Source organism: Daucus carota, chromosome 5 (assembly GCF_001625215.2).
Source record: "Daucus carota subsp. sativus chromosome 5, DH1 v3.0, whole genome shotgun sequence".
Taxonomy (NCBI): domain Eukaryota; kingdom Viridiplantae; phylum Streptophyta; class Magnoliopsida; order Apiales; family Apiaceae; genus Daucus; species Daucus carota.
In genome coordinates, this window is record NC_030385.2 from 33,412,362 (window position 1) to 33,426,707 (window position 14,346).

The window sequence follows — 14,346 nt, forward strand, 5'->3', positions numbered from 1 at the left end:
GTTTTTTTTTTCTTAAGATGCGTTATTTTTTCAAAAGGGACAAGTAAAAGGGGACGGAGGGATCCCTCCAGCACTGGATCTATACATACGCACATTACACACACCCCTTCGCTCTGTTTTCCTCTCCTTCGAAATCTACCATTTTTAGGTACTTTAACTTTCTCTGTGTCTCATATGTATGCATATCTTTTTCAAATCTCTTCGCCTCTTACAAACATTGTTTGCAATTGAGGTTCGATGAATGATTTTTGAATTTAATTTTCGGATGCACATTTATCTAGATCTGGTTAATACATATCGCGATTTGAATGTTGATCGATATTAACTATGTGAATTCTGTTTGATTTCGCTGTGTAGATTGGTTTGTCTTCAGCTTGTAATTGATTTGGTCATGATTGTGATTGTTTGTTGTTAATATCAGATTTAGAATCGAGTTTGATTTTTTCAGATCTGATCAATGTGCAAGTATATGATCTTAATCTGTTGCAAATATTGCTGAATCGCAATTGAGTTAGCTGAAATTTTCGGTTTAAAGGATTATTTTGCATCAATTTGCGGCAATTTAGGTCCAATTTTTCAGATTTCCTGACATTTAGACTTAAGATTGTACAGTTGTTTGTTTAGAACGGTGTAGTATTAAAACTTACAAGTTTTGGACATTTGAACTGCGTGTTGTAATTGTTTTTGTTGAAAACCGTGTAGTGTTGTTGCTCTCATGTTGTATTGTTTTTGTTGAGAACCATGTAGTGATGTTGCTCGCGGTTATACTTGGACATATATGTTAATATCAAATCTTTGTATTTAGTCGCAACTGTCAATCTCATATGCAATCAACTACTAAATTTGTCGCTACCATAAAAAAGGGTGACTGAGTTTTAGTTATATTCATGTGTTAGTTTTGTGATTATTAACAGTGTTACCAAAATGTAAATTAGTAACAACGGATTGACTTCACCAATGAATTACTTGTTACACTCACTCGTTATGCTCTGGACCAAGTTTCTACTGTTATTACTTAGATTGTGAATCGAAGCTTATGTTCAATGCATTATTTTGTTCCTGATGTTGAGGTTGTGCTATGAAATGAATTAAAAGTTTCTTGAATACATCGGTGTATTTAACAAAATAATGGTAGATTTGAGTGCTATAATTTCTTGTTTTCCTGTATCAAAATTGTGAGCCTGCAGATGCCTTTAGCTTTTCAGTTAATTTAGTAACTGCCCTCATCGGATCCCATTAACTTGATTTGGGACTTATACATCAGGAGTGCTAAAGATGGGGCTGTCCTTTACCAAACTCTTCAGTCGGCTCTTTGCCAAGAAAGAGATGCGCATACTGATGGTGGGTCTCGATGCAGCTGGTAAAACAACTATTCTTTACAAGCTTAAGCTGGGAGAGATAGTTACCACAATTCCTACTATTGGTAAGATTAAAGATACCTCCTCACATTCTTGTTACATATACACATTTGGGTGCTTCTTTTTCAACATATGAACAATATCTTTTAGCTCTCTGTCTTATTTACTTCAAAGAAATTTTATATCACCTGAAAACCCAAAAGCCCCTCTGGGACAGTTTCTCTTCTTGTATAGAATCTAGTACTTATTGCTTGTATCTGAATATTAATTAGGATTTAACGTGGAAACTGTTGAATACAAGAACATCAGCTTTACCGTCTGGGATGTCGGAGGCCAGGACAAGGTATATATACTGAATTATTGCTAAGCAAAATTAAATAATGGAGCCTTTCTTTTTATTACTATTAGTTTATTTATCTTCAATTTTTCCGTTATGTTGAAGCTTGTTAGTATATTCAGTATAAACAAATGTGAACATTCATGTTGTAAGTGTTTTGTGTTTATAACATGTGCTTAATTATGTGATACATAATCTATAATCTGTAGTATATGCTGAAATATCATGAATGTCTGACTATAACCTTTCTGCTGGGGTATTGATTCATGCAAAGTCTTGAAGTTTGATCTTTTTGTTTCATATAGAAAAGTTAGAGATCAGTGACATGTTGGGCTTAAACTCCCATCTTGTTGTAGCTGAATATCTGCTAGATTTGAACATATACCAAATTTCACTATCAAGAATGAGATCATTCCATTATAAAGTAATACACTTCAGGTCTTGAATCAAATATTTGATCTGAATTACTGTTCTTGCAGATCCGCCCTTTGTGGAGACATTACTTCCAGAATACTCAGGGCCTCATATTTGTGGTTGATAGCAATGATCGAGATCGTGTAGTCGAAGCAAGGGATGAGTTGCACAGGATGCTTAATGAGGTAATAGGCATCACTTTTTTCGATGTTGAAATATGCCGCAGCAGCAATTGTTTTGAATCCTTCCATTTTATGGTTTGATAATATTAGCTTTTACACTTGTATAGGATGAGTTAAGGGATGCTGTCCTACTTGTATTCGCAAACAAACAAGATCTTCCTAATGCTATGAATGCTGCTGAGATTACTGATAAGCTTGGCCTTCATTCTCTTCGTCAGCGCCACTGGTAAACAGATTACAAGGCCCGCTTTTCTTCTGCCATCCCTCCCTCCCTCCTCTCTCATAACACAGTTATGTTGTTACAGGTACATCCAGAGCACATGTGCCACTTCAGGTGAAGGTTTATATGAAGGTCTGGACTGGCTCTCCAATAACATTGCAAACAAGGTAAACTTATAGGAATATTTGACTCAGTGATGAGTGCTATACTTGCAAATATGCAAACTTAATTATACTTTAAATTTCACGGGTTTGCTTATATTCCGGAATTTGCAATTGCAGTCGTAGACATCTTGCTCAGAGTTTGAATCTTCACTGCAACCAGATAGAGTTCTTCATATTCTTTTGTTCTGAGATCTGTCAAGACAGTCGGATAGTGGTTTTTGCATTTTTTTTTTGCTTCCAAGTTGTGTACTATGTCTTTATGTTGACCTCTTTACTATGTTTGAGGTCTCTTTAAATGTTCATTTTGTTTCTTGTAGGTTTGTTATGGTTCTGTTTCATACATGGTTTGTTATGGTACTCTATATATATGATAAGTGATGTGTTACAGTTTATTATGCAATCATAGTTTTGAGAATGTTCAAGAATTTTCTCTCATAAATTAACGAGCAACACATTCTTTATGTAGGGATAGTCTCTCTTTTGCAGGTAAAAGGGGGGGTGGGGGTTAATTGAAGTTAATAGATTTATACCCCTCTAGATTCGTTGGATAGTTTTTCAGGTGCATGTAATTATCTTGGCCAGTCTTTGCAGGTTTCTGTTGTGTCGTTTATGCCACTTGTTATGTTGCACACACTGGCATTGTTGCCATTAATAATAATGTTGCATGAGCCTTTTTATTTTTGAAGGAACAAATCCTACATCCATCTAGTCACTCTCAAACTCTTGTTGTTACCAGCAGACTATGGTACACTAGGTTAATTGCGTTAGGCAAATAGTTTTATTCCAGCAGTTTGTTCCGTCCATCTGATATCCATGGATGGCTTTTGATGAAGGAAAATCAATACTTATGTCTGATCCTAATTTGGCCAGAACAAAATCATTAGTGGTTGAGGTATTATGTGACACATTCTATTGGGGTGGGGTGGTTGAGGTCCTCCTCAGCTCGAACCACAGTTGGCTCAAGAAATTTTGTTGCAGCAGTAAATTAAGCCAAAACCAAATATACCATATCCCGCCTTGAGTGGAATTAAGATGGTACGCCCCCGGATATTAAGTGGGGCTTAGCGACATATTTGAAAAGAGTAAGGTGGAGAGGTTAAGATATACGGATTAAAAGAGGTCTGTGGAGTGTGGAGTTAAACGAGGTCTGTGGAGTGTGGAGCGTAAGGCTGAGAAGTGCAAGGCCAAGACAATAAAATGTACCTATCAAACGGGATGGATATATTAAGATGCACACATTAGTATAAGGGATGGATATGTTAAGATGTACGTATTAGTATAAGGTGGAGATGATAAGATGTGCGCATCAAGTGGGGAGGGTAGAGTAAAATGGAAAGTGTAAGTGGAGATGATAAGATGTGCGCATTAAGTGCGGAGGGTAGAGTAAGATGGAAAGGATAAGATATACGCGGGGTCTTTGAGAGTAAGGTGAAGAGGATATGTACGCATTAAGGGGGTGGTTGAGGTGCGCAACCAAAGTCGGCTCAAGAAATTTTGTTGCAGCAGTAAATTAAGCCAAAACCAAATATATCATATCCCTTCTTGAGCGGACGTAAGATGTACGTCACGTGAGATTAAACACTGTTTGGTGACCTAAGGTTAAGATATACGGATTAAATGAGGATTGTGCAGTGCAAGGTTGAGAGGATGAAATGTACCTATTAAGCGGGATGTATATGTTAAGATGTACTTATTAGTATAAGAGATTGATATGTCAAGATGTACGCATTAGTGTAAGGCGAAGAGGATAAGATGTACGCATTAAGCGGGGAGGGTAGAGTAAGATGGAGAACGTAAGATATATGCGGGGTCTCTAAAAGTAAGGTGGAGAGGGTAAATTATACGTAATAAGCTGGGTTGGGGGAGGGTAATATATATTGCCGTTGATATCCCTGTTCAAAAGAGTCAAAGAGGGAAATACTGGGCAAGTGCATGTCAAGTGTACTGAATAATATAGATTAGGGGAAAATTTTCTCTGCTAATTTCTCTGCACTAGGAAATCTCTGCTAATTTCTCAAAAAAGTTACCGTTTTTGTGGCCATAAATCCAACGAAATCTGGGACTCAAAAAATAAAAAAGAATTCTATGATATATGTTTATGGCATTAAATCAATGGCCTCTTGGGAAATTTCATATTACAAGAGACTTGTTGAAATTGATCAATTGCAGCCTAGCTCCGGGGGAATCCTCAATTGTTTAAAAATGATCGAATGACACCCCCTGACTGGCCAATACAATTCAGAGTTAAAAAATTATTAGAGAAAATGGATTTTATTACTTCTGATCATTACTTCATTAAAAATAAGATAGGAATACAATATTTTCCGTACAGGCTCCTAAAATTTCCAGAAACATCGAATCCATAAATTTCATGGCCAGATACATATCTGAGCAATTTTCCAAGTACGCATTTCCTTCTCTGCACCTGAGGAACCCAATGCATAATGATAAACAGAACACCAATTTCGCGTCTCATCGCCAATTTCATCTCTGATGTTCTCTTGCAACGATTCTTCACACTTCTCTGCAGAATCAGAGTCGATTGCTGTGTCCTGTTGACCTCGAACTAGAGCTTCCAGCATCAACATCAGAGAAGCCATTTATAGCTAGCTAGCTAGCTCATATGTAAATATATAGACTAGATACTTGTTATATATAATGAATAAACAGCACCGAAATATTTTGTTATAAAAACTTGGTAACCATCTTTGAAATACTTGGTAGCTGCTAGTTTGTAGATTATAGTTAGGTTTGGATTGGATTGACCTGAACAGTTCATCACTTCACAAGTTTTGTGGGGAAAGAAGCTTGTTACTTGATGCAGATTGTTTAGGGGCGTAGGTGAGATAATTTCATGCAAATTGTGCAGCACGTATAATGAGCTTCTAAGTTATGAATTTTAAATTGTTTCTGACTTTAAGCTGGAAAATGTTGTTTGTAATATGGGTGAAACACTAACTTAAGTCATATATAAGTCGGAACCTGACTTAAAACCAGAAGTTAGTTTAAAATTATCACATTAAGCCACGTTAAGTCATAAGTCACAATTTTAAGCTCAGCCAAACGGGCTATATGTCGCTCATCAAAGCTGAGCCTTCTTGGAATGAGTCTGATGTTTGTTGGACAACTCTTTGCCCACTTACAATTTCATCACACTTGTCACTTTGATTCATCTCTGTTCTAGAATATAATTTACTAGGCAACATAAAGCATTTTCTTATATAAATTTGATCAGACTCTTCATCTACATTCTAAAAAGAATCACTCATATTCATTAATGTATTACAAAATCACCCTCCATCTACTCACCCTATATGCACAAACTCATGTACTTCTTGAAACAAACTTCTGCCTCCACTGAGTCTTGAACCGGCCAAAACCAAGGGATCTGATGAATCTTTTTATCGGTCTACCAGTATGTGAGCTAGCTCCATGGTCCAGAGAATATCAGCATTCCGTCATTTTATCATCGTTGTAGTTGTAACTATACTTGAACTGATCAAGACGTCGACCAGCCAAACGCAGAGAGAATGCAGCTTTCTTGAATTCACACCAAGTGAAGGGCTTGTAAAGGGTAGGACTGTGGGATGATACCATCTGCGGTAGGGGAGAGACCATCGCGTTGAGGGATGGTGCACCAAAGTACATCATAGATAGTCTTGGCTTGTTCGAGTTTGCCATGACTCGATGTCTCACACTCTTGAACCTATCATTTGTCAGAGCCTGCATTTCAAAAACACAAGGTCAGCAAACGAATCTAATTTATGGATATCTAATAATGTTTAAGTTCGTTTTTCTGGAGTAATTACCTGAAATGTATCACCAACAAGCACACAGAATTCACTAGGATTCGGAGGAACAGAGCTCCAGAGTCCATCACATGAACAAATCTGAAGCCCCCCAACATCATTAGATCGCAAAATTGTCAGAATCTGAGGGTCTGAATGTTCTCCAAATCCGACACGAGAAGGAGTTCCATTGTTTGCAACATTAGTATCAAGCACTTGAAACTTGGAAACTGGATTCAAAACCTTCTGATTCTGATCAAATGGAGGATAATGATTGACCCGAAAAACAGAATCACTTTCAACATCATCAATGAGCCTACTAAACGTAGCTCTGTCTTCGAGCCCTAAGCCCTCCGCCACAAGATCAAGAATATCACATGTCAGATCCCTGACAGCTTGCACATAATCATCAACAACACAACTGCAATATGACAAGTCAAAATCCGTGAGCAAAACCAATGACTACTGTTCTGTTATAACTTCAACTTGGCATACCAGATAGCAATTATCAGAAAATTAAAAATACATGTCTGCGGAATAAAAAATGCAGAGATTCTTTACAACTACTAAACTAAGAACGAGTAAAACAAGTCACAATCTCGACATCTGCAGATACAAGGGGCATACCCAAGTTGACATTAATAAACAACTTTCGACATTTGACATATCACATTGTTGATTAAATTTAGTACTGTCCGCCTAATATATGTCACAATTTCTTGTTAGCTTGGCAATGTGTGGCCATGGAAAGGTTTTTCTAGGTATGTCCGGCAGCTTCAGCTAACAGAGACATTAGGTACTAAAAATATATTAATTGCATGTTGTGATTTCATTGACAGAGTCAGCAGACTCCGCGTTACAAATGCTTAATGCACGTGCAACTATTTTCACAGAATCTTATATCGTTTTCACTGTCCGACTGAATAAGCTGATTCTGACTTATAAAACAAGAACGGGTTTAAGGCCAAACAGGCATATTCTAGTATACTTAACTGCAAATCTGACCAAAAGATTGTGAAGAAAATGTGTACCTAATTAATAATTTATGGCCGGTCTCCTGTCCCATTGCTGGGTAGGCGAATAATCATAGTGCTGACCACACAGTATTATACACGTATAATTTTTATAAACTATCTCTGTTGTGCCAAACACGCAAGGCAAAAATCTCTGGGAGAGTACTTTTGAAAAGTTGACTATTTACTTGTGTGTCCGATAAAAGAAAGGTGACACACATAACTTTCTATCCTCAGAACAATGACCTCTACCATAATTTTTCCTTATAGTAAAAATGTCAAAAGAATGATTGAAGTTTCGAGTCTCCGTAAATGTACGGACTCGAGTATTTAAATTTCTGTCATCGGCTGGTGTCCTTATAACAATGTTGCATGCTATGAATATATAAGAACAGATTTATCAGTCTTGGTGAATTACCTGAATTTTTCGGGGTCGTTGGAGATGGCTTTGGTTGATTCAGGAATCGAGGAAGGATTGGCGTCAAGTAAGAGATATTCAAGCTCACCCTTATCTCCATGGAAGCCAATGCTTTTGCAACCATAGCCGAACGGAGTTGGAGGTCCCGCTGCTTGTTTTTCCGAAGCTGACTTGGCGAAAAACCCGTAACTTTGTTCTTCAATTCTCGAAATAATTTCACTGGACACCCCGTGGTTAGTGAGCCTGAAAAACCCATGTTCTTCACAGGCTCTGATAATAAGTTGAGCAACTAAAGTCCTGTCCATTGAAAGATCAATGGTCGGGATTCCTACAGCTCTACATGTCTTTTTGTTGCGCATAAGGTTTGGAGTTTGCACACCCATGTTTCTCGATTTTTGCGGAACTGATATATTTTTCGAGTCGAGTTCGAGATATACGTTTTCTGATCGGAAGGCAACTGAGGTTGCTAATTAGAGGAAGGATGGAGTTTAAGAGTTGTGGAGTAGGAAAATATTTTGAGGGAATATTGCTTGTTGTGGTCAGCTATTTATAAAGGGGTGAGTGAGAAGAGAGAGAATATTTTATTTATTTTTAATGAGTAAACAAGGTCTATGCTTGGGAAGACTTTTGAGTACCGGCCACCAATTATATAAAGCATCACGGTACCGGCTTCAATTATTATCGAACATCAGAGGAATATTACATTTTATATTTCAATTGCTCTAGTATAGTGAACAACTTTTCTATTATATTTTGCACCAAAATATTATTTTTGAGTCCTGATAAGATTTGAAATATGAATAATGTTTTATACATCAAATTATAGCATGTTTTCATATAATAATTATAATCAGCATCACATAAGGCAATATGATGCATAGTATATCATCAGTCTTTGAGAATCAGCTGTTAGCAGTTAGTTGTTAGTGGATTGAATTAGATGTTTTGACTAACTGATTGAAATAGATATTTCGACTAGCGGATTAAATTAGCGGCTTCTTGTAAAATTGTTTGGTAAATAGCTGTTTGACTAGCTTTTTATGACACATATCAAAACCTATAACCTAAAAACTTCTCAAACTAATTTTTTAAAAATTAATTTTTGAGCTCAAATCTTTATTTCAATCCGCTAACAAACTAAGATTAGCGGATTAAAATGATGAAACACCCCGTTAATCCAAACTTGATATTGTGAGATGTCAACTAGAGAACCTGATTAAAAGTAGGAGTAATATATGGCGATTGGCGAAGAGAAAGAGGAGCAAAACGGCTGAAAAGTGACCCTACAAAGCGTAGTTAAGAAAGAAAGGAAATAGCAGCGGCTGTTTGTCTAAGGTGGAGCACCCCATTTGACCAAACATGGTCCATTCCGATTATTACGATCCCCGATACGCGGATGTTGTTTTGACTTCTTATCCCACCCCCAACACCTCACATGTTACCACCCTCTACTTTACCATTTTCTTATTCACCAAATTCTGCTCTCTTTGCTTCTTATTCTTAGAGTATTCCTTTAATTGTTTTTCTTATCAAATAATATAAGGCATTTTAAAAGTTTTGCTAATTTTTCATTTTTATTGTATAAAAAATGTGAAATATATTGTGAATATTTTTTTTATTTAAAGTGAAAAAACTTTTCTCCTAAAATAAATAATTTTTTTAATCAAATAATTGTTAACAACCAAAGTTTGGTACGAAACATTTTTGATTTCCAGATGCAGGCTTTTCTGCGAGTCAACGTGATACACTTTCCACAGTCAAGGTTTGTTAACACTTGTAACGCGGCCTCGAAACCAGAGTCTAAGAAAAACGGATATATAAAGCTATTATATTAAATATTGCAGTTGGTTTGACATTTTTTACACATCTTAAAAATATTTTGATTTAAAACGTTGATCGATTTCTAAATTTTTTTTTACATACAATTGGAAATTTGTGAAACATTCAAACTATATAATCAGTTACTCACTCCGTCCCTTTGAATTTTATACATTTTCCTTTTCGGGATGTCCCATTCAATTTTATACATTTCAAAACTTTCTCAAAATAGTAAACTTTTATAATATAAAAATCTCACCCATCCACTACTTCCATCTACTTTTTCAAATCTATCAATTGAATATTTATGGGTCCCACCACTTTACCTACTTTTCTTTTCTTTTTCCTTATCAAATCTATCAATTGAATATTTATGGGTCCCACCACTTTACCTACTTTTCTTTTCTTTTTCCTTATTACTTTACCCAACTTTATACATTTTTCTTAATCTCCGTGTCCATTCCAAACCTATACTTCCCAGAGGGACGGATGGAGTAAATAGTAAACATTTGTTTACAGTATCTCTAATGCATGAGGAAATTCTGCTTATTTTTGTACATTCTAAATGTTGTTTTTGAGAAAAGTTAGTTGTAAAATGTGTTTAGTTATTTTTTTTTTTGCCGAAATGCGTTTAGTTATTTTATCTTTGACAAATATATTAAATTTAGTTAAATGATATATGTGTGTGTATGAATTAGTCAATTTCATAAATAGATGTAAGAAAGAACTGCTTCAAAACTTGTTAAAGAATTTATATCACAAGGAGGATGACATGATATAAGAATAACTTTTTAAAAAAAGTATTACTAACATATATAGAGGATCAAGGAAGTACAGGATTACTACATAAACTAATACTCTTGTGTCTAGTAGGATAAAGATAAACAATTAATTTAGCATTGGAGTAACCCCTAGATTTAGCAAAATGTGAGTGCTGGCTCCTACTAACAAAGACATAGATCCACTTGTTAATATATGTTCTATGTTCACTAAGTAGGATTAAGCATGTTAACTATGTCCATCTAGGTCCAGTTGTAGGCGGGCAATTAGCACACACACAGGCATCACGCAAGAGAAAATCAACAAGAAACAACCTAGATCATCTAAGCGTACAAATCAATAATCATTAATTAAGTTGGAATTAGTCACTTGGTCTGATTATGGCCTGCTTTATGCTAATTGTCACCTCACTTAATAGCCGGCTACCGCTAAACAAGGAAACAATGCAAGTGGATGCCTATATTAATGTTTCAACTTTAAGGTGCTTTTAGTGGGGCTCCCCTCAGAGTATTGTGACACATTAAGGACACGTTTCTGACTAATTAAGGACACGCTAGTATTCAATGTAACCAGTTCGGTGCTTAGCAATTATGTTAGCATTATCTATGTTTCTAACATGGGACCTTCATTTATTGTGTCATTCATTTATTGTTACTATATTTTTTTTATTAATATAAACAGTATACCGATTACGTAGTGACGTATTTAACATTTTAAATATATACGGCGTTCAAAAATTATAACAAGAATTATATTATTCGGCAGACTATGTATTATATATTTATTTTATATTCTAATATATATATTTCCGTGAAGATCAGGTTTAGATGATTTTTAAACTATTCTTCGACTTAAGCTTGCTGCGGAATGAGTTCAAATATATCTACAATAGAAGCTGGTTGTTAGAAAGAATTATTGAACGTGAAAACAAGTGGGTGATTCAGACGGGAGAGACGGTTTGATTCAGGATAAAATCATAATCGAAATTGTAAATTTTTTATTGACGAATCAGTTTCAATTTTAAAAATATCAATTTGATTCAATCGGCACGCCTTCGATATTAAAATCGCAAGAAACAAAAGTAAGAAATTTAGTTTCAATTGAATAAGTAATATGTTATTAAAGAAACTAATTCCAACATCCATATTTACGTACTAAATCCACGAAAATGTGGAAAATAAACAATTTAAGACACTTGAAATCCAGTATATATAAACATTATAATATTTTTTCAACTATCGCCCCGCTCGTTAAATTTTGTGCTATATTATGTTTTTTTTTATTTTAATAATGGATTGATTTGCATGGGTCGGATTCATATAAAGACTAGTGGACAAGTTGTGGACGGGTATTTGGGTCACGTATGTGTGAAGACACAGAGGGTGTGCCCTGTAGCGAGAGAGGACATTTAGTGCTTGGGGGCGTCCTTAGTTATGGATGGGATTTATCGTCGATGTTCGAAGACCCTGTTTTGCATCTTGACGAGCCACCCTTAGTAGAAAGTAGCGGATGAAGACTAGATAAGGCCTTACGTGTATTATAACGGGTTGTCCCGTTGGAGAGTTTGTGGGATCTTCTCGAAAACATATCTCGGAAGACTCTATCTTTGTAGTTTGTGTGTATTGCTCGTCGGGAAATCCATTGCATTTGAATTCGAATCAATTGCATTGTAGTCTGTGTTGTATTGAGTTTGGGAGAATTCGAATCTGAGTGAAATTCGAAAAATCTTGAACCAATCAACATGCTGCGAGATTCATAACTAGGCCTCATTTTATTTAGCCTATTTAAGAAATGCGGCTCGAAAGAATAGTAAATTCGAGCAATTGAAACTACGTACGTATCGCTCTTGATCTAAAGGAATAAGTAAGCAAATTAGAAAAACACAAGTTGAGAGCAAACAACTCAAAATCTTAATTTCAGTCAGCTCTTACTTTCATCACCACCGTTCTCCCGTACAAATTTCAAGAAACTGTCGCCGTCACATATCTTGATTTTAATGTCTATTTTTGTTGATTACTGAATTACTCAATCAACAAATAGTTTAGTTTAATACTCTGGTCTAAACTATGGAGCTGAAATATAATATAATGACGTGTGCTAACTGTTAACTGCTAATGTAATTATTCATGCAATCATGCCAGGTCCTACTTCCAATCTCTCTAAACTCTGAATGCATCTACTTAGTAATACAACTCATCTTCGAATATGAAACACTTTCATCACTCGCTCCATTCGTAAAACAACAAAACCCATATGCACACAAGCAGTAAAATACAATCTGAGACAGCTAGTTGCCAGACTAACTGTTTACAAGATTCACAAAGACTCAAGAAAGCATTGGAGCATCGATGGACAAATGTATACATAAACTAGTGCACGTATGTTTATGATTTGTGCATATTAACACCATGCAATGGACTGCCCTTTTAGACTGGTAATAATTGAGGTAGTTATTTGGAATCTAATAATTGTTTCATTACATATATTCCTGGTAGACTTGTTATTATTGCTTGTCTCGTTGTCTGCATGCTTTCTTGTGTTTATACTTAGCTTTCTAGGCTTCGGCACGCAAGAGTCGTTATCATGTATCTGCAGACACGCATATAGGTCTCGCACACATTTATCAATTATGAACATGCATACGGTAGATGATTTGCAATCATGAGCAATTATTTGGCAATTAGATAGGACATAAGCAAGGTTTATGCTAATTAACTAGATTAAGTTTGAGGAATATGCAGCTTAAAGAGGATGGATCACATTTGGTGGAATCATGCCCAAGTTGACTTGTGATTCAATCATGTTTCTCTTTTCAGAAACAGAGGGGTTTTTTTTTTTTTTTTTTTGTCACAAGATACTTTCTCGTATAAACGATTTGTATCAGAATACAAAAGCCGCTCCCAGGAGTTCCTTTCGTTCAAGAAAGTTTACCATCTAACCCTCGGACATGAAGAGATGACCGGGGACGCTTAGACAATAAAGCTTTAATGTTCGATAAGAAAACACCCACAAGGTCCTGCTCCGCTTTTCGTCCTTTACTTCTGTCGAGTACCCTGAAAAAACCACATAAATACAAGAACATGAGAAATTTATATATATTGACTAAATAAAGTTGATTAATAATAACCAAAGATGAAATCCAACAACCTAAAGCTAAATAGGAATAGAACATAAGTATGTTATAGAGATTCTTGAAGAATAATGAAAGTAACCCAATACTACAATAATACAAAACATTAAAAAACGTCTACACCAAAGAGATAATGAAATCTCTTTGGTTAGATACTTAAGAACTTAATACATAGTAAAATATAGACAAATCTGCATTTTCCATTACAGACTTAATAAGATAATTTTGATTCGGAGGACAAATAGTGCACTACTTAGGGGTCTTTATTATATACATTCATACCGACAATTACTCCATGAAAAAAGTTTTGAGATCATATAATTACAGCTACCCATAATAAGATTTTTTAGCACTACTTTCTTTTTACTAATAAAGTTAAGTACATATTAAAATGAAAATAAAATGATTCTTTTTAGTTCTACCTTGCCTATTACTTCTTATTTCACTATTTCCTTTGTTTTCATTTTATCAAGTTGAGAGTCGGTTATCCTTTTTTTTAATTGCACTAAAATAAATATTAAATAGCTTGTTAACCTGATCTGTTTGTCATACAATCAAAGCCTTTATTTTAGCAAATTTGTTGACACCATAAAATATTTTATTCCATACTGTATCCTTGATTATGGCTCGTTATAATTTCAATAAAGATCCATTGCCTTTATTATACTAGGACCTGTTAAATATATTTATACCATTAATAATTTCCACAATGTGATTTGAAAAT

At 35.3% G+C, this 14,346-nt stretch overlaps 2 protein-coding genes across 5 annotated transcripts; one reads left to right on the plus strand and one right to left on the minus strand.

Moving 5' to 3' along the window:
• LOC108223243 (ADP-ribosylation factor 1) lies at positions 1 to 3,075 on the plus strand. Of its 4 annotated transcripts, none has more exons than XM_017397397.2 (7): positions 25 to 148; positions 1,265 to 1,423; positions 1,631 to 1,701; positions 2,175 to 2,294; positions 2,399 to 2,517; positions 2,597 to 2,678; positions 2,793 to 3,075. In XM_017397397.2, the coding sequence occupies exons 2-7, from the start codon at positions 1,276 to 1,278 to the stop codon at positions 2,796 to 2,798; spliced, it is 546 nt and encodes a 181-aa protein (XP_017252886.1). In that variant the 5' UTR covers positions 25 to 148; positions 1,265 to 1,275; the 3' UTR covers positions 2,799 to 3,075. The 4 variants fall into 4 exon arrangements, with proteins under 4 accessions (XP_017252887.1, XP_017252886.1, XP_017252885.1 ...); XM_064093378.1 differs by having other exon boundaries at positions 110 to 232; XM_017397398.2 differs by lacking the exon at positions 2,793 to 3,075 and having other exon boundaries at positions 1 to 148; positions 2,597 to 2,705.
• A 2,791-nt stretch (positions 3,076 to 5,866) lies between these two features.
• LOC108223242 (gibberellin 2-beta-dioxygenase 2) lies at positions 5,867 to 8,511 on the minus strand. Its single transcript, XM_017397395.2, has 3 exons — positions 7,895 to 8,511; positions 6,485 to 6,884; positions 5,867 to 6,398 (listed from the first exon to the last, which is right to left on the minus strand). The coding sequence occupies exons 1-3, from the start codon at positions 8,275 to 8,277 to the stop codon at positions 6,123 to 6,125; spliced, it is 1,059 nt and encodes a 352-aa protein (XP_017252884.1). The 5' UTR covers positions 8,278 to 8,511; the 3' UTR covers positions 5,867 to 6,122.
• Between the last annotated feature and the right edge of the window lie 5,835 nt (positions 8,512 to 14,346).

Coding starts and splice junctions, on each gene's coding strand:
- LOC108223243 (XM_017397398.2), top strand. CDS start 1,276: ATGGGGCTGTCCTTTACCAAACTCTTCAGTCGGCTCTTTGCCAAGAAA. Junction 1,424..1,630: donor TACCACAATTCCTACTATTG/GTAAGATTAAAG, acceptor AATATTAATTAG/GATTTAACGTGGAAACTGTT. Junction 2,295..2,398: donor TGCACAGGATGCTTAATGAG/GTAATAGGCATC, acceptor ACACTTGTATAG/GATGAGTTAAGGGATGCTGT.
- LOC108223242 (XM_017397395.2), bottom strand. CDS start 8,277: ATGGGTGTGCAAACTCCAAACCTTATGCGCAACAAAAAGACATGTAGA. Junction 6,885..7,894: donor AACGACCCCGAAAAATTCAG/GTAATTCACCAA, acceptor GTCATATTGCAG/TTGTGTTGTTGATGATTATG. Junction 6,399..6,484: donor TTGTTGGTGATACATTTCAG/GTAATTACTCCA, acceptor TTTGAAATGCAG/GCTCTGACAAATGATAGGTT.